Below are 19,270 nucleotides of genomic sequence, written 5' to 3' on the forward strand. Positions count from 1 at the left end.
CTCATTCATTCTCGAGGTCCATTCAACTTCATTTAATAACGAAATTTTACACAATACAATATAGACGGCAGTCAAATTCCAATATGATTTCTTTTTTTTCATTTTTTCCTGTGTTCATGTAAAATATAGCGAATACTGACCTATTTTTTAAGACATAGAAAGGATGGATTGGGTTTGGAGAAAGCAACTTATACTTAATAGTGACTTCAGTCACGTTTTAGTCGAAACGAACTATTGCACACGGATATTTTCAACTAGTGAGAAATCAAGTATGTAACAAGAAGTTCCGAAATTTTAAAATAAAAACAAATTGTTCCGCATCCAACTTCTGAAGCGATCGATTCATGCACACGATTCATACACGGTGAAACTACAAGATTTTGTAAAAGTTTTTATTTTTTTTTTTTTGATTCTAAGCGTATTTTTGTGCATAGTCAAGATAAGATCAAGACGATTTGGGATATCCGTTCATATGGAACAGCTTTTCATTCATTACATAAGCTAAACATTCGCACATGGGAAAAATATAAATGAATGCGTAAAATTATTCCGTGCGACTGAATGTGTTTGGGTCGTGGCGGATTTCTATGATTGCGTTTACAAAAGCTACCTCCAATGAAATGACTTGAACGAAGTGTCGACTAATTGTCGGTAGCCTTTGCGTTATCTTTTAAACTTACAATATGGACAAATAAACTGAAAACGCCCTAGGACTTGCTATGACCAGCCTGATTCCAACAAAGAGATGAATAAAACAATTAAATTGTTTTTTTTAAATATGTTTTCAATGTTTCGCAGTATGCTTAAACCGAAACCAATTTAAAAAACCAAACGAAACCTTTTTCTATATACAATTTTGAACTTTCTAAACAATTTTTTTTTTCCATTTTCATTCGCTGTAGTTATCAAAATTATATCGACGAATCAAAAACCAGTAAAAATACTTGATTCGTCTAAAAAAATTTGCAATTATCTATTCATAAAATAGCAATGAATCCACATTTTATACTAAGTTGCTAAGTATTTTGGCCGCATATCTCCTTCCATTAACTACATATATCTTCTTCTTTTCTTTCATATTTGGCTTTGAGTTTTACTTCTCGGTGATCTCATTGACACAATAATACAAGAAGCATTCAATGAAAATTAGTCAGTAGGATAAAAATTTGTTTTGTTTTTCAAATACGTACTAAATAGAAAAATTTAAACCAATTTTTTTTTCATTCATTACTTTTAAATTCTGCTAAATCGACGCGTTTAAATGCGCTTGCTTGATTACAAACGTATTTAGTATTGAATTTAGTATCTCTGTTGATACTCATGATGCCACCTATTGAAATCAATGTGGAACACAATGATCGATCCCGTTGCAAGGCCAGCCAATAAATACCTGTAAATGAACATAAAAATTAATCCAATCAGTTGAATGTCCCATACAAATGAATAACCATTTAAAATGAAAAACAGACGTATGAACCTAGAGATAGTACAATAAAAACATACTTTTGGTCATGAGTTAATGCCAATGAACGAATGCCACTGCTGCAAGCTGGGAATGCATATAATGGAGCAAGATTGAATGTTCGCCATACTTCAACAATACCACGGTCTCCGGCTGTCATTAGATATTCACCATCACGTGACAATATCATACTCTGGATTTTCGGAAGGAAAAAAAATTAGTAAACAATCATTTAGTGAAGAATGTACGGTTTCATACCTGTAGATTGTCGTTGTGCGATTCGTGTCTCAGACGTTTTCCATTGATCGTATAAGCTGCAACATTGCCCTTGTCATAGCTGACAACGATGAAGCCTTCACGGGACATTGAAATTAGTTCGGGTGAAACGAATTCAGTCGGTGGTTCTAGTGAACGCAACAAATCTCCGAAGGTTGTGTGAATCAAAACTGGGCCGTCTTAAAATTGAAATTTAATTTTATTTTACATTTTCATTCCGTTTCGTTTAAATTCATTTGTATTTTAGTCTTACTTATCGAGCCTGAAACAACTAATCCCAGTTCAGCGCTGATTACAACGGCGGAGACGGCTTGCTCATGTCCGGTCAATGTTGCTCTGGGTGTTGGCACTTCACCTTCGCCAACAATGCTTTGTGTTCGTGCATTCCAGTGCCACAGTAAAACTGTGCAATCAGCCGAACCCGACGCAATGTAGCAATCGGATGTAATATTGCACTCAGATCGGGATAAACAAGAAACCACATCAAAGTGACCAAAAACAATTTGTACAATTTTTGCTGTTTCCGTTAAGTAAACGCGGAAACTATTGTCCCAGAAACCGCATGCAATCAGAAAGCGGCTATCGACGGTTGTGACAAAGCAACTCGCACGTATTTTCAACTTTTGACTGAAATTATCACCCAAATGACGGCGCACAGCCGTATTGTTACCATTTGTTTGCACTGCAACGAAAATAAATGTAAAATTAGTTAACTTCTTCATGTTTTTATCGTGAGTGCACACTGCATAATTGACTCACAGAGAACCGGATCCATGGTGAGTGGTAGATTTGCATTTTGATTTTGATTCGATTCTGCGTAACTTGGTCCTTGTACTGCGCCCGTGTAATTACAATTCCAGCGATTAACAGCGAACTGATGGCCGGCGGTCACAGTAACAACACTTGGCAGAGGCAATTGTGGATAAGTGTTAGCAGATATGTGAATGATTGGTGAATTCAAGTGGAATTTCATCGCTGCAATCGGAAAAATATAAAAGTCGATCAAATAATTGCGAGAATTGATGACACGGAAATAGAAAAAAGAAGAAAATAACAATTCACTCACACATGCACACATCATCGGGCATTGCACTGAACATCATTGGTGACAAATGCATCGCTGAGCTTCTCGGCGGGTGCGGTTCCATCAAGAGCTATTTTATATGTTTCAGAACATTAGTATATTTCAATAGAATCTTTCGAAACTAATCTTACGAACAAATGGTAAAGTGGAAAGAAATGAAATGTATGATTTATAATTTCGAGATTGATGAGATTGGAAAAAGATTTGATTGATATTGGCAATTCCTCATATAAAATGGAAAATAGAAAAAATAAAAAATAAAAAACTCACCTGACTCGGCGTTTGACCAAAGTTACGAATTTGATTTTCAATTGCTTCTTTCATAACAATATCGGTTATTGTGTCTAACTCAACGCTTCCCTCGTATGTAAGATAATAAAAAACGTTTGTTGCTCGCACAGCTTCAGGTCCACGTTGTTTGTACCCGAATATCAAATCTATCCATTGATGTAATTGACACGAAACGAATTCAGATTCTAGTGCCATTCGATTGATACGTACAAATTCTTCTGGTGATTTTGCCCACGGAGGAAGCTCAACGTCATTGACAGTGACCCCATCTTCGCGTGTACCCAATCGATATGACGATGAATTATAGAACATTTCGGGTAAGAAATACCATTCAGGAACTAATTCTTTAACATCGGATGTATCGCGTTGGCAATTTTTCCATGCCAGTGTCACTGACGAGAATAGTCGGTCCGGATGATCAAATTTGCCACCTTGCAACGCTAGGAACATGGTTGTGAATGGTTCAATACGTATGAGCCAATTCAACACAAATGCAGCAGTTGAATAATGTGTTCCATAATGGAATGGTGGAATCGTGTCATTCTCCCAGCTCTCATAGCGCTCTTCGAAGTATTCTCTTCTGCTAGGATTCAATGCACCAATTGGTTTCGACAAATCACGATAATTGGATGGTTGACTAAGATCCAATTCTTTAGAATCGTAATTAGTAAGTACCCATGGGAATATTGGATATTGATTCAAATCGTTGTATGTACGACCAGCGATTGTGTTCAAAAACATTAAATATTCGAAATTAGAAATTTCACGTCTTTGCCATTTTTGCGTCATATTTGAGTTGCGCATCAATTGTCTGGGCGACATCATTGACGCACGTCGCGTTTGGGGAATACCATATTTAATGCCAACGCCGACACGTGGCAACGCTTTGATCACTTTTTTCACAGTGTGTTGATCGGGGAAGGCAAACAATATCGATGTACGTGATGCTAAAAATATTTCCAATGCAATATTTTGTAGCAAGTATCGGCGGGAAAATACAGCTCGAACTTCGGAAAAGTACCATTTCCCATGCAAATGATCACAATATTTGATCACTTCGGTGTCAATCTTTTGGAATTCTTCACAGTCTTCGTCCACCTCGAAATACATTTCGGTGCTTGTAATTGAAACGGTACCGCGGGCCACCAAACCTGGTGCGATTAACTTTGCTTTCGTACTAATATTCACCGGTCCGGTTAAGTCCAAATCGAGTTCACGGTCCTCAATGAGTAGCTCAGCATCATCAAGTAAATCACCATTGTGAGCTGTTGCATGTTGTGATCGTGTGTTTGCGATTTGTGAATGGAATTCTTCGCGTGCCTGCGATATGGCATCATCAGGAGCGCCATTTTCAAGAGCCGCTTTGAGTGCAGCTTGTGGATGTGTTGATCCTCTTGGGTTTTGTACCATTCTAAAAATAAAAATGTAAATTAATAATTAAAATTTAAAAGAAAATGCATTACGTTATACAGATTTTTTGAAATAACACCAATTTTACCTTCGTTTTCGGCGCGCATCATCTTCCCATGCGTCTAATTTCCAAAATATTTGCTTTGTCACCGTTCCACTAGTTTCACCCCATGCTCCATGCTTGTTACACATTATATTGCGGACTTTTTCCAACAACCGGCTCGCAATAACATTATCACGTCGGCGAGCAGCTGTAATCAAATGGTCACACATTCGTTCTTCCTCACGTCGCTCCAACAGAGTTTGAGCACATTGAGACTCGAATTCAGCATGCTTCAACACGTCATCGGCACGCATACGGTTCAATATAAATTCGGCTTCGTTTGCAACACGCACAATGTGATCTTTCATTGCATGGGATAACAAACGACCTTCGTTTATCAACTCAATAAATGCCAAACCAGCATGCTTTTGCAAGCTATTCTGCCATTCCTGCGAGCACAGCAGCATCACCAATTCAACGACGGATTGACTATTCTTGAATGTGGTGAGTCCTTTGCCTTCTAACAGTAACTCTTGGCCGTGGGATCCAACTAAAGTTTTCGATAAAAATGGTGCAAAGTCAACCATGATTTCACGCAACAACGGACACACCGGACCCAATGCTACTTCTAACTTTTGAGTTAGACTGGCTTCACGTGATGGTGTTGATAATGGCAACTGTCCAACAAGCGGTGGTTTGATTTGCATATCCTCCGGCCGATGTGAACGACTAGTATTCATGGTATAGCTATCAGGAACACGTACGACTGATATTTCTGAGTCGGGCTTTTCCCCTCGTTCTATTTTAAAATCGAAAAAATTAAGAAAACAAGTCTTTTTGTTTTCCAAATATAAGTTCAATAAACTTACGTAAATGATGAATGTTTCCTTCGATATCGCGAATTCGATCGCTACCATCCTCATTCAAATTAACATCTGTCCAGCTTTCATCATTCGAATTTGTTGGTTTGTTGTCATCGTTCATAATTTCACTAGATGTTTCGTGTACATCATTTTCCGTTGAGTTCATATTTAGGGAAGCACCATCGGAGTCCACACTCTACATTCAATAAATCAACATATCAATTCATTAAATCAATAATAAATATTAAATGGCCATAATTAATTTTAAATTTCTACAAAATTGCAATTAATTTCGTGCAAATACATAAAAACCTATTAAACTACGATTAAAAACCATATAAACATCTCATTTAGAATTTTCACGCATGCAAAAATGTTAAACCTTTTTATAATTGATTAAAAAGATGAATAGAGAAAAATCAGCAGTGGAATGCTTCGTATACTGATACATGTATTTGGTTGGAACTCGGTTGATCAAAGCGCTATCTAAAGAACCGATGGCGAATTCGTGATGTCTGTATGTTATACTTCAGTATGACGTTTGACAGAACGGAGAGTTTACTTGATTGTATTGTCATTAGCCTTAGATTATCTAGGTGGTGTTTGCGCTCAATATCAGTTGTCAAATTCAAAGTGAATAGGAGAGTTGAGAAAAATACGTAATATAACTATAGGTGAGGTTTCACTGACTTTGTTATGAAAGAGAATAGTAAGTTTCTTTCCACTTAAAAATGGTTGGAGGCGAGTATGTTCATTTTTGGTGGTTCGTCGCAGTTTTTCACGGTTTTCGTCGCTGAAAACAGTTAGTTGCCTTGAAAAAAAGGTATATATAAAATTTGCTTTTTTAAGTGCGCAATTTGCGCACAATTGATAAGAGATAACTTTCTTCAGAAAAGTAATAGAAGACCTTGAGTATTACAACTTTGCCCAAGAGACCAAGTGGCTATGTCTTATCACTTCCGCGAAAACTGTGAAAAACCGTGGCATGTAAATATACTCTACTTCAACGCCAACAGCACCATCAAAAAACATACTCGCCCTTTCGAAAATATAATTCGAAGAAAAAACATACACTATAGTGTATACTCTCAATGTCACCCATGTGGGTCAACTTCTTCTAATGGTTCAATAAAAATTAGCTAAAATTACTTTTTTTGTTTAGTACTGAAAAAGTTGGCCATATGTTGTGCAAATGCCGAAATAAATATTAAAAATACTATACTAAATGACGTGCAAATACAAAATCTGAAAATTTTGAAAATAAGTGTGTATTTTGTGCTTTGAAAAGTCAAAATGCACATAAACTTTAAGATACTTAGATTCGCCATTTATTTGGTTCTCTTTGTAAAACAGCACCAACTGTGCAAAAAACGAAAAAGCAGATCTTTTGGGCTGAGGCTTTTAATTGAAATGTGAACGTATTGTGGAATGTGGGTGCCAAGCAGTTTATTTGAATCACAATGTGTCAACACGTTGGGAAAAAACGAAACAAAAATCTATAGACATAATTGGATTTTGGCTTTTGTGATGTCTGAATATAGCGAATTTGTTTGTTTATTGTTGAATAAGCCAATTTACCTTTTTGGTCGTCGTATTCGCAGTAATATTTGCTGGCAATGGAGCGATTGGGAACGGTTTTGGTGGCGATAGTGGTTGAATATTTGTTGATGCGGGTACAACAAGTGTTGGAGATGACACTTGTTTCGTGATTGTTGCTGGCTGCTTTAGTTGTGATGTTTATTGTTTTCGATTAATTATGTTTTTTAATATAAAAAAAAAATCTTCAGCTTATACACTTAAAACAGTAGAAATTGGTTTCCTTTTTTAAGCGACAATACATGGTATACATAGAGGGGATGTGGTCTATTTCGTTATTAGTTACAGAATGTTCATTTAGGATGGGAGGAGAATATTCTCCTATGGGACATATGTCCCATATCGGGAACTGTTATAACAAAGTCTCATGTTGATACGAATGATTATAGTTCATTCACGTTAACTGTCAATAAGATTGAAATTACATTGTGAAATCGAGTAGGAGTTGAGTAAATGATTTTTTGCGTGTATGTGTCACAATAATTAAACATAACAATACATAGAAATAATGAGAATGATATTTCTCTCAAATAAAATTTCAATGTATGTGGTTTGGTTGCAATAAATTAAATGACATTTAATAATGTTTCAAAATTTTTAATGAACTTTAATTTATATTTGGGTCATGATGAGTATAATTTTTGTTTTGCTAATTATAAAAACTTGTTGATTCAACATTCATTTTTGGTTCGAATTTAAAATAAAAATGAAATATAATCCAATGATAACCCCATGCAATAACTGTCACCATTTAAAAAAAAATGAACAAGTTGAGAGATTGAATAAGAGATAGATTCACCCCATTAACAATACACATCAAGCAATATGAATGACTGAGTTAAATTAGTGTCGTTTATAACACCATTACCAATTCTATAAAATAATTTCTACAGATACATATTCCAAGCACATGCACAACCGATATGCATCATGGGATGTCAACAGACATCTTGAAAGTTTGATTGAAATGTTTTCTTATCAAAAATATACATATATATTGTGAATGAACAATTGAACATGCATATTGTTTCAATCCCATTCCCATAATTATGTATTCAAAAAGTTGAATGAAAACCATTCAGTCTATGTAACAATAAATGACATACCTTAATTGATGGTGGTCCACTTGAATGTGAATCGTCTGCCAGAACCGATGAATTGTTTTCATCAACGACAATTACCTCGTAGTCACCATCTTGGATATTTCTCTGCCCTATAAATGATAATTAATATCAAAACGATTACATTATTTCATATTATATGTGGTTGGGGTGCGCCTCTCAATCCATTCCAATGCCAACGATACCAATTCAAAAATATTCACATTTACTTTGTCGACTGTCACATTAAATGAAGAGAAAAAAAGTAGATGAAACTAAGTGAAATTACTTAGAACAACCATTCAAATCCCTTGAAAAGCATATTTTGCTGTCAAATTTAGCACCATTTTCAATTTGTTTGAATTGAATATTTAAAAACCGATCATTTGCAACCTTTCAAGGAAATGAATTGAAACTAATATATAATTAGTGAAGCGAAATAAACTCTACACAATCAACTGATACATATATATATAAAGATATATCAAGATATAGAAAGTGCATTGAAATTTGATACTCTTTTTCAAATCAGTATATGTGTGCCGTTTAGCTGTAATCTTTTTTTTTTTTCAGAAAGAAAATAGTTCCAACCATTTCTCAAAATTATGACAAAACAGTTGGCGGCAAGGGTGATAACAGCACATTTGTGTGGTTTGAATAAAGATAAAGTTTTTAGAAAATGGTACATCAAGGATACTGAGAGGTAGAGAGAGATTGGGAGAGAAAGACAATTAGACAGAAAGGATTTAGTAAAAAGCAATTTGAAGGAAAAAAAACCAAATGATTGTGACGGAAAAGAAGAATAGAGCTATGGCTAATGCAAAATTCGCGACGACGCTTTTGTCCATACGCACAAATACCTGAATCAGTCCTAAATTGATAATCGTTATTATTGAGTGCAATGTTTTTATGTGACGTATTGTTATTATTGCGGTTTCGAATATGAGACGATGCGGCACCATTCACATGTGAATGATTTCGATGATGTATCGGCTGCTGCTGTTGTTGCTGATGATGGCTATTATTCTGAAGATGCAACGGATAATGGTAGTGATTATGCAAATGATGGTTAGGTTGTGCTTTTGAGGAATTGAGAACAGTTTGTGACAGATTTGTTGTAGACGTTGGAGTTGTCGTTGGAGTGGAGGGCGTCGAAATACGTGGCATATTTGGATTATTACTGTGATTATGATGAATATTTGTCGCATTTTGATAGTTTGGATGTGAACCCGGTAAAAATTGTGGATACACATGATGTGACCATTGCGGAAATAGTGGTCTTGCCGATGTTTCTACATTAGTTCAGTTGATCGATTTGAATTGGTATCGAATCGAAAACAAGATGAAGATTATCATCGATGGTGAACATTAGTTAGGTTACATTTAGTAATTTGGTAGTTGTTTCGAATGGGTTATTGTTAGTTATAAATAGAGTTACGAGCAATTTGGTTTCAGTCCAATTTAAGCAGCGTGTAAAAAAAAGAAAGATAACAATAGAGAGGGCTATGAATACATTGAGCGGTACGAATAACAAGGGGATTATATGTAGCTATGAAGCCAATATTACAATTTTTTGGCTACACTTTTTGATGAAAACACTGAGCTACGAATAGCAGAATGAGCAGAATATAATTCCAAATAGAGAAAACAAAAGAGAGAAAATCGAAATCTTACCTTGATTCTGTGGGATGCGTTGTGCTACAGGTGATGCACGTACGGACGTCTCAGCAGGTGGCTCCAGTATATCACGATATTTGGACACCATCAACACCGATATGAAGTAGACTATGGCCAGCGACAAAAATTGTGCTTGCTTCGTCTCATCCTGGAACATTCGTTTCTTATGAAGAACATATACAGACACAACAACAATTCTTAATTTACACCGTGAAAAATTCCATTTTGATGAATTTGATTTGCATTTTCAATAAATCGATTCAGGGATCAATCTTTCTTTTTTTTTTTCTTTAATTCAAACCTCTATAATTCCATTAATTTTTCTTGGGAAACTGAACATTGTAAATGGAATGATTTGTGTTATGTATTGATTATGAGTGTGGAAATGGAATGATGTGTTCGCGGTGTTTGTTTGAGTTTTGGGTTTGTTTGCTTACCACATCACGATAGACAACGGCACGTAATCGATTCACGTCCATGTCTTGTAGGAGTTTCTCCACATCCTTGACGGGACTCAGCGGGCCCGTGATTGATTCAACAATATTCTGAAAACATTTTTATTTTTGGTTATTTAACACATTTTCGGTGTACAAATAGAATTTGATGGATGTTACCTTTGGAGATGCTTGAGCTCCGCGAATCAGGGCTTGCAAATGGGCTGCCCCTGGAACATCGCGTGGCAGTCCACCATTTGAATACCGCGTTCGTTCTTTGCATTCAAGACAATTTCGAACGGCACAAGTACATACTAAACGCAAACATTGCCGCAAGATACCTCCACTCGACATATTCTTCTCAGCTTCTAATTCGCTGAAATTCAGTGAGCTGGCAAAGATCAAAACCTACGAAAGAAAAAAAAATCACTTTTAATAAATAGAATGAATTTTAAAAATGTACACATCGAAATATGGAATATACAAAGTAGTAACCGATGACACTTATACGCGAGATATGTACACCTGTTAGCGCCCTCTCTAGCAACACAACTCAACTATTAGTGCTAGGTATTATTGGTCAGATGTCAATTGTTTGGTCAGATGTCAATTATTAACATCAGGCACTACTTTTTAAATGTCAAATTTAAGTGTGTATTGTTATTACTTACATCAGCCATATTGACAAGACGTTGCAAGAATGAAACGGCTACTTCCAGTGGCATTCCCTGTGTGGGTTCATAATAATAATAATGCAAAGAGTTTATTGAGTTAATGAGATTAGTTTTAAGAGTTTTTTTTAATTACCTGCGTCGGCTCAATACAATCCAATTCATTCTGAAAATTTAAAATGTCAATTATTATTTCTTAACATAATTTTATCTTATTTCCTCTAATAAATCCGTTTATTGACACATTCGAGAAGCGGTCCGTAGGAAGATCATGATTCATTATATACATTATTATTAAAAATAAATGACATATCTTTGCACAAGATGACCAATGACCATACGCATGGGAAAAATGGATTCATAACTGAAACAGTTGATCCACTCTTTCTTTCTCTCTTCCAATGTACAATGCATTAGTGAAAAATCGTTGAAAAATTTATGTTTATGAATGTGACAATAAAATGACAATTCTCTTTTCTAAATTGGCTGGTGTGAGATATTTTGTGTATTTCCAATTTGAGGCTTGTTGGATACTGTTTACCAAATCTCGATGTTTTGTATTGAAATGTACCTTGGCATTGTCGTAAGATTGATTTCTATGTAAACATTCGCACTCGCATTTGTATAGCAGTCGTATTTCGCTGTTCGAACGTTCTCACGAATGCGAGTGCGAATGTTCACATAGAAATCATACGGCAGCGTTGCGAATGCGTGCACAAACACGAATGAACGAATGAAGCTAGGGGAATTTATCATTCAAAAATTCATGAATTCCGGTGTGTTTTGAGCTATGTTCAGAATATCCACTCATATTCACAGATATTCAGTCTTTCTCATTTGACAGTTCAGGCGTTCTCATAAGCCGCCATCTTGAATTCGTCGCCATCTTGAATTCGTCGCCATCTTGAATTCGTCGCCATCTTGAATTCGTCGCCATCTTGAAAATTTTATTCAAACTATTCACAAAATTCACAACATTCACATATAATCGAAATTTTGACAATGATTCAATGAGAAAAATATCCACAATATTCACAAATATTCACATTTCCCAAGCCTTGAATGAAACCCCTAGGAATGAACGAATGAACGAATGAATTATGTAGTCACAAGTTGCCGCATTCGTTGCATTCGCAAATATTCGAATTTTTGTTCTGAAATGCGAATGCATTCGCAAGAAAGGTAACGTTTCGTTGAAATCTAAGAAGCGACTAAAGTGAAATGTGGAATGTTATGCTAAACAATATTTGCAAGATATCTGTGTTCACTTTGAATTCATTATAGCAATATGTTTAGTCTTACAATTCATTCAATTATATAATAAATTATTCGATGTTTTTAATAAAAATGATGTATATAATGAATCATGATTTTACTACGGACCGCTTCTTGAGTTGTACCTATAAAATGATTATATTAGTGTATAAACGAAAAATTGTTATAATCGCTGAAGCACATCTAATTTAGACTGTATGAACGAATATTGTGAAATCGATTAGCATACGATATGTATTATTTCAAGTAAATAATAAACTTACGTTCGGTGATGTTGCACTTGCCAATAACGGTAATAGTCCTGAAACATTGATTGAAATAAGATAAAAGTATTTTAGAAATCTTTTGAAATCGCAAAAGGAGGATATCACAGTGATGTAATCATCATTGCAATGTTGATATAAACATATAATATGATTACGAAAATATAAGTATGTAAAATTTGAACACAAAAATTGTGTACTAACCACCGCAGGCAATTATCAAATTATCAGCCAATTGGGATATTAAATGGACAGTGTTTACAACAAAAATTGCATTCTCGCTTGAATTAACAAAATCCAAGACGGTCTTTGTTGAATGACTTCTCCAAACCTGTAATTGATGTTTTAAATTCAATTAAACATTGAAGAAGTTGTATCTTGTGCTCGTATACATACTTGTATGTCAGTTTCCAGTGAAAAGAGAACGTCTGATAAGAGTCGCTGGTGAATGTAAGACCATTTAAACTCTGGTATCCGGAATGGTGGTCGGGATGGTCCTGGACTGAACATCGGTCGATTGGAAGATGATTTGGATCGGTTTTGTCTTTGGTCTATAGATTCGAATCAAAACGTTAGCAATACATAAATAATAATAAAAAAAAAAGTTTTTGCTCAATGGAGTATGCTAAATTACCGAAATGATTGTTTTCAACTTGTGTGCTGGTGCTAATCGATGTACCTTGGGATCGGTTTGGTTTGATGTTTCGATTCTCGTTCGTTTGGTTTGTGTCGTCATCATCGTCATTGTCTGCTACCTCTGCAGTGGCAGATGTAAATTTGGCATTGTCTTCGGTAGTTGGCTGTTCGCCATCGGGCGATTCACTCATTGTGTCGGCGATAAACGCTTCACTTCTTGCATTATTTGGCATCGTATCTTCTTCGCTATTGTTGTTGTTGTTATTGTTATCGTTGTCGGTCGCTGCGTTCGTTTCGCTTTCTACACATTTATCGACGATTTCATTTACAATACCTTTAATTATATCTTCATTTGTTTCATCATCGATTGGGAACGATTCACTTGTGGGTGCATTCAAGGTGCCAACGATTTCGGTCATTTGTGTGATTGTGTCGACAATTATGGCATTATCGTTGCTATCATTTGTGGCTACGTCCGAACTATTATTATTGATGTTATCAATTATGGACATTTTATTCATTTCATTATCACATACGTCGCCAATATCGGTGGCTGTTTGATTTGTTTGATTTACGCAATTCTCAATCACATCGTTCACAATAGTCGTGACGATGTCTTTGATTTCCTCCGAATTTGGGACTACAGTCGTTTTCTCTGGAACTCTATCGATTTCAACGTTATCGCTCGAAATATCCTTGTCGTTGATTGCTACATTCGATAGCAATATTTCAGCCTTTTGATTTTCGTTTTGTACGCCGGACGATACATTGTTCGGTGAAATCGTTGACCTCTGAACATTCAGTTGTTCTCGATTTATTTTCAAACCCATTTCAATGGCCGACAAATCCGAATCATTTTCACTGTCACGTTTCACCTTACGCTCAATATTTCGTACACCTTTTACCACTTCGCTAACTGCGTGCTCGATTTCCTCATCTTTAATGACTGGTGATGACGTGGTTTCCGTTTCTTCTAAATGTTGATGGTTTTCATCCAATGACCGTTTACAATCGTCCAGCAAAGTTTCGCTTTTTGTCAATATCTCTTCAACAATCTCGTCCACAATTTCTTTATTGTCTTCGTTTATGTCATAGCTATCCATTTCAAGTGTTTTGCGCAATGCAGCTGATCCGGATGTACTTCCATCATCAAAATCACCACCATCACCACTAGCGTTCACCGGTTTCGTCGGCGTACAATGAGTGGCGTCATCATCAAATGCGTGCTCCGAATCTCCATTAAAAACAATCGATTTTCCCGTCAACTGCTCATTATACACTTGTGAAATACTTGAAATTGATTGCACTGGTTTGTTTGATTCAGTGGAATTCAGAATTTGAGCCGATGGCTCTTTGGCTGTGTCAACGTTATTTGATAGGTTTGCCTCGTCTTGGTTCGCATTCTCCTCACATATGCACTTGACATTTTCCAAACCAACCACATTTTCATCATCGGTTTGTTCACTCTTACTGACTTTATACGATCTCTCTGGCTGTGTTTCATTCGTTTGGGTGCTAGTAATTGCTTTTTCATTCAACGCTTGACCATTTTTCACTGAGCTCTCGGTTGATTGGTCGTGATCACGATCCCAACCGCTTATCGTACTGATTGGATGCGCTCTCCGTAATGCTGGGTCGGTTATATTGTCTGTCCTATGTCTCTCATAATGCTCATACATTTGAGCAAATTGCAACTTGAACTCCTCATAGGAAACCTATTTAAAAGAGAAAAAAGACATATGAAGACATGAATCCATGTATACCGTTTCATGAATGGCAATACGAGGCAGTAGGAATGCAAATACAAATATGTTGTATGAAAAAGGTCTTCATCAAATATGACGATGTTAGAAATATGACAAATGTGAGCTTCATATATACTCTGCCCATATATTACTTAATCATAATACGCATCAAAATTAGAGAAATATTTCGACATTTCAAAAGCATTTCCAAAGAGTTGGGATAGCAAAAATGATAAAACTGTGCTGAAACCATCAATAAAAAAAAAGAGTTGCATACTCACTTTTGAATGAACGATGGCCAGTGTATCGACCCATACTCTCCAACCGCCGTATTCGTGTTTGATTGCGTGATGTAAAAGCATCCTTCGTTTTGCAAATGTGAAACATAAAACATTCATTAGTGTGCGATTAACCGTAATCAAGAAAAGTGACATGTGACAAAATTATCGATCAAAAACAAATTTGTGTAAACCCGCGATGCAAAATATTCCTAATAATGATAACAATTTTAACAACCACTAAATTTGCTTAGAAAAAGTTCCAAGTGAAATATATACATGAATATCTGAAAAAATGAATCTGTAATTCGAATTTCCGTCAACGTACCTGAACAACGAGTAAACCATATCAGATATTTTTTGCTCCTCACTATTCTTGGGATGAATGTAAGCCATAGCGATAAGCCATTCCTGCCACACAGACATTTGCAGCACAGTGCGTCGGTTTTCACGATTGTTGTTGCACAACAGCGTCATATCGGATAAGAATAGTTTTTTTACTTCAAGCAACTGCTCGGTTTGTTTTGATTGTCGAATTAATGTGGCGACTACTTTCAGGATCACTGATGATGGGAGAGATGGGAAAAATTAAATTAATTAGTTCCCTTGAAGTATTGTGGTATGAGATCTATCGTCTCGTCTTTACAGAACAACAGCAACGACTTTGTATGAATACGTATGAAAATACTAGTGAAACGTACTTGGATTTTCCAATCGGAAATGACTTTCTGGCTCTGGATGTCTTGTGTACAAAACTTGCTGCGAGATGTGCTCCGTCATAATTTCATAAATGACATTATATGTGGGCAATGACAGTGACTCTTCGTACAGTAGCAACCGTTCTGCCAAAAGAGTGTACAAATTATGCGGCGACATCACATCATATTTCCTCCTATTTACCCGTCCACCACGTCATAGTTAAGCAAGAGAGATTGATAATAGTACAGGAAGTTAATTTGATAAATGCAGAAAGTGAGTACTTAATTAAAGCGAATGATAGCTCTTCAGTCATTCGTCATATATACTTAATCATTTAATTGTGGTTTTACAAACTTATTATGTTTCCCTTTTTACAACATAGCGAAAATCCTATCGTTTTTTTTTTGTTTCGTACATTATGAAAACTAAATTACTTACTTATGTGTGCTACGTGACAAGAAAAATCCTAGTAATTTTAACGCTTGCAATCGTATTAATTGACTTTCGGCCGCTAGCAATTTGAAAATAGATCGAACGCCCTGTTTCACATCGAAGGCTGGTACCATAGAACTCGGATGCTCTGACATCAATGAAATTAGCATTTGTAAAACGTCGTGTAGGTTTTCGTCTTCATGCATTGTGGTCAAGTAATTTAAAATGCTTTGCAATTCATCCTCTTTCACTCCATTACCAATCATAATCAGTTGCTTGAGAAAGAGCAAAATGTACGCTCTAATAGTGAGGATATCTTTTTGTGCTGGACGTGGACCATCTAATTTTGTTTTAAATAAGAAAGAAGATTTCAGTGTTTTTTTTCTCCGTTGCCAGACCAAGCAGAATGAACAAAGTGAAAATATAAATTTACCTAATCCCTTTGGTACGATACCACTTTTTGCTCGTGGATTCACAACCCAATAGTAAAATTTTAGCGTGTGGATCGTTTGGAGAACAGTGCTGACGCGTCGCACATTGCTGTATATTTGTGTGTCACTCAGAAATTCGGTGGCCAAATATGAATAGAGACGTGCTTGCACATTGGCCGGCGTATAGATCCACAGTGATGGATTAAATAGCACATGATCCAGCAGCTGCCATGTTAGAAATGAAAAACAGAAAAGCTACTCTTAGACGTGTATATACTGTTCTGCTACAAGCCATCGTTAAAAAGGCATGCAGCAAGAACAACAACCAAGCAAAACGATAAACTTTGGATTTTTTCCGTCATTCTCAAAAATCCCAATCAAAGCCAACTCATGAGAAGAAGAAAAGAACAAATCACGATGGAAACACCCAACAGCTACCATCGGACAGAGAAAAAACTAAAATTAAGAATCAGGAAAATTGGAAAGATAACCGAAAAGAGTCGTTGAAAAAAATAATAAAAAATCGAAATGATCCAGGTGAGGTGTGCTGAGAGTTGAGAACTGAACCAAAGATTTTCAAACTTATAAATTGAACTGAAGTAACGAAGAAATTAAAGAGAATCTATCAATTGTTGCAATTTGCGCCATTCCAAATCATAACGAAAATTAATTAGAAATTATGAATTTTTCCTGATATTTTTTATATAAAATTAGAACCGAATGAATCAAACAAAAACTGTTCGCTATAGCATAAAATTCAAATATATCCTGAAAAGATAACGATAAAGGCCAATTACTTGTAAGTTATCCGTTTTCGGAAAATAAACAAATTTGACAAGCATGCAGTCACAATAGCCAAACGTAAAAATATCCGTCAAAACATTCATATAATATGATCAAATTTAAATTTTGTAACTAAGATATAATGCCAATAGGTAAGTTTCACGGAAAAGATTAATTCATCGAATGGTATTGTGTATATCGAAAGAGTTGGATTCAATTGAAATGAAAGGTTGAACGATTGAAAGAAACCATTCAGTTTGAAACGATAGCCACAAAATACACAATTTACAATCCACTCGATGTACCAAACTTTTTACTTTCATTATGTATTTGGTTATATGTTTTTTTTTTCACTGGAACAAAAAAAAAACGAGAAATAAATTCAAAAGCTAACTGCGAACTTATTTTCCCGTAATATACGGAGAAGAATATTTAAACTAGGAGAAAGAAAATAAAACAAAAATATTTCGTGCACAAAATGTTTCAATGAAACGAATAACATTTCAGCATATATAGAATGTAGATAAATAGAGGTCGAGATAAAGATAGATAGAGATAGGTAGCACTTTTAAAAACAACCATAAACTGAACACCAAACGGAAACAAACAAAAATATTAACACGTCGAGACGAACATAACATAACACATGGAACATGTATAAACTCAGCTTCTATTTAAATTTTATATATTTCACTCTTCATATACGCGTATGTGTAACTTTTGGTTCGTATTGAAAACTTTTTTCGTGGGTAGCAAATGGGCATTGACGAAATTGAATTTTGTGTTTGGATTCTCATAAATAATTCTGAACATAAGAATGCAGATAAATAAATTCTCCATAGAATTGGAACACACGAGGCGAAAAAAATGAATTGGACTTAGCGAACGTTGTCTGATTGTTGGCGTATGATTTGAAATTTTCTTTGACCTGACTATTGTTACGAAGGATTAGACATCTGACGTGGAGATGACATGTAAAGAAATCGAAAATATGTATTATTTTGATACATTCAGTCGACAGTGAAGCAAAATGTAAACAACGTTTTTTGAAATAAATTTTCAAGCTTCAGTATTTTCCACCGAATTGTTTGGAATTCAATGAATTTATAGCACAAGACAGTCAGTGTGTGTGTGTGTGTGTGTGTGTGTATATATGTGTGGGTGTTTTTGAGAGAGCGACTAAGTGATGAGATTAACTCCATAAAAAGTAAATGGTGAAGAAAATGCGCAAACATCATTTGAATATTGCCCGCGTCGAACTTTTCATGATTGGCTCTTTCGCTGTTCGGTTCGGGTCGACTGATTATTTTATGTGTGTTTTGTAAACATCTTCAAAAATGGAATGGCACATGCGAACGCGTGAACAGCGGGCGGGAACAACGATGAATGGATAACAATGTTAGGCTAGTGAAAAAAGAAAATTGCACCATTTCTAAGGCAATAGCCATAGAGAAGTAGAAGATTTTCACTGTTGAGTAGTGGTGTGAGTTGGGGCGCGTAATTCAATCCATGGCACATTGGATAAATCTATAGCATATAGATACATATACACAGTCACAATCCATTCTGGTTCATGGAGATTGTGAGCATAAAAATGCCATGGTGTATTTGTTTTTGTTTATTGACGCATTTCGAATTAAAAGCTACATCCCAACAGTTTACTCATCCGCACAATGCTTTTATCGAATCGAAAAGCGGAATAAAACGATTACAGAAATGGTGTGCTGCGATACCGTAACAACGCACACAACAGATGATAATAGTACCATTGGGTTGCTGCTACACTTGAAAATCACAGAAATGGCTGTATGGTTGGGATGT

The 19,270-nt window shown here is 35.6% G+C and overlaps 1 protein-coding gene across 38 annotated transcripts in view; it reads right to left on the minus strand.

Moving 5' to 3' along the window:
* Positions 1–763: 763 nt before the first annotated feature.
* LOC129568451 (neurobeachin) overlaps positions 764–19,270 on the minus strand; it is a 168,809-nt gene continuing 150,302 nt past the window's right edge. For 9 of the 38 annotated variants that reach the window (XM_055446350.1, XM_055446352.1, XM_055446351.1 and 6 more), the window contains 24 exons: positions 16,669–16,891; positions 16,242–16,575; positions 15,806–15,996; positions 15,433–15,667; positions 15,108–15,189; positions 13,080–14,796; positions 12,842–12,996; positions 12,650–12,776; positions 12,446–12,483; positions 11,044–11,073; positions 10,908–10,964; positions 10,417–10,644; positions 10,240–10,347; positions 9,800–9,950; positions 8,132–8,238; positions 5,436–5,625; positions 4,612–5,365; positions 3,093–4,524; positions 2,805–2,892; positions 2,498–2,713; positions 1,992–2,420; positions 1,721–1,917; positions 1,504–1,655; positions 764–1,390 (listed from right to left, as the gene is read on the minus strand). In XM_055446350.1, the coding sequence (XP_055302325.1) occupies positions 1,300–1,390; positions 1,504–1,655; positions 1,721–1,917; positions 1,992–2,420; positions 2,498–2,713; positions 2,805–2,892; positions 3,093–4,524; positions 4,612–5,365; positions 5,436–5,625; positions 8,132–8,238; positions 9,800–9,950; positions 10,240–10,347; positions 10,417–10,644; positions 10,908–10,964; positions 11,044–11,073; positions 12,446–12,483; positions 12,650–12,776; positions 12,842–12,996; positions 13,080–14,796; positions 15,108–15,189; positions 15,433–15,667; positions 15,806–15,996; positions 16,242–16,575; positions 16,669–16,891 (7,332 nt within the window). In that variant the 3' untranslated portion in view covers positions 764–1,299. Of the gene's footprint in view, positions 1,391–1,503; positions 1,656–1,720; positions 1,918–1,991; positions 2,421–2,497; positions 2,714–2,804; positions 2,893–3,092; positions 4,525–4,611; positions 5,366–5,435; positions 5,626–7,007; positions 7,152–8,131; positions 8,239–8,985; positions 9,418–9,799; positions 9,951–10,239; positions 10,348–10,416; positions 10,645–10,907; positions 10,965–11,043; positions 11,074–12,445; positions 12,484–12,649; positions 12,777–12,841; positions 12,997–13,079; positions 14,797–15,107; positions 15,190–15,432; positions 15,668–15,805; positions 15,997–16,241; positions 16,576–16,668; positions 16,922–19,270 lie in introns of all 38 variants that reach the window. The other 29 variants (XM_055446320.1, XM_055446321.1, XM_055446322.1 and 26 more) reach the window with 10 other exon arrangements.

The sequence above is a fragment of the Sitodiplosis mosellana genome, unplaced genomic scaffold (assembly GCF_009176505.1).
Source record: "Sitodiplosis mosellana isolate CC-2019 unplaced genomic scaffold, AAFC_SMos_1.0 Smas_scaffold_19, whole genome shotgun sequence".
Classification (NCBI taxonomy): domain Eukaryota; kingdom Metazoa; phylum Arthropoda; class Insecta; order Diptera; family Cecidomyiidae; genus Sitodiplosis; species Sitodiplosis mosellana.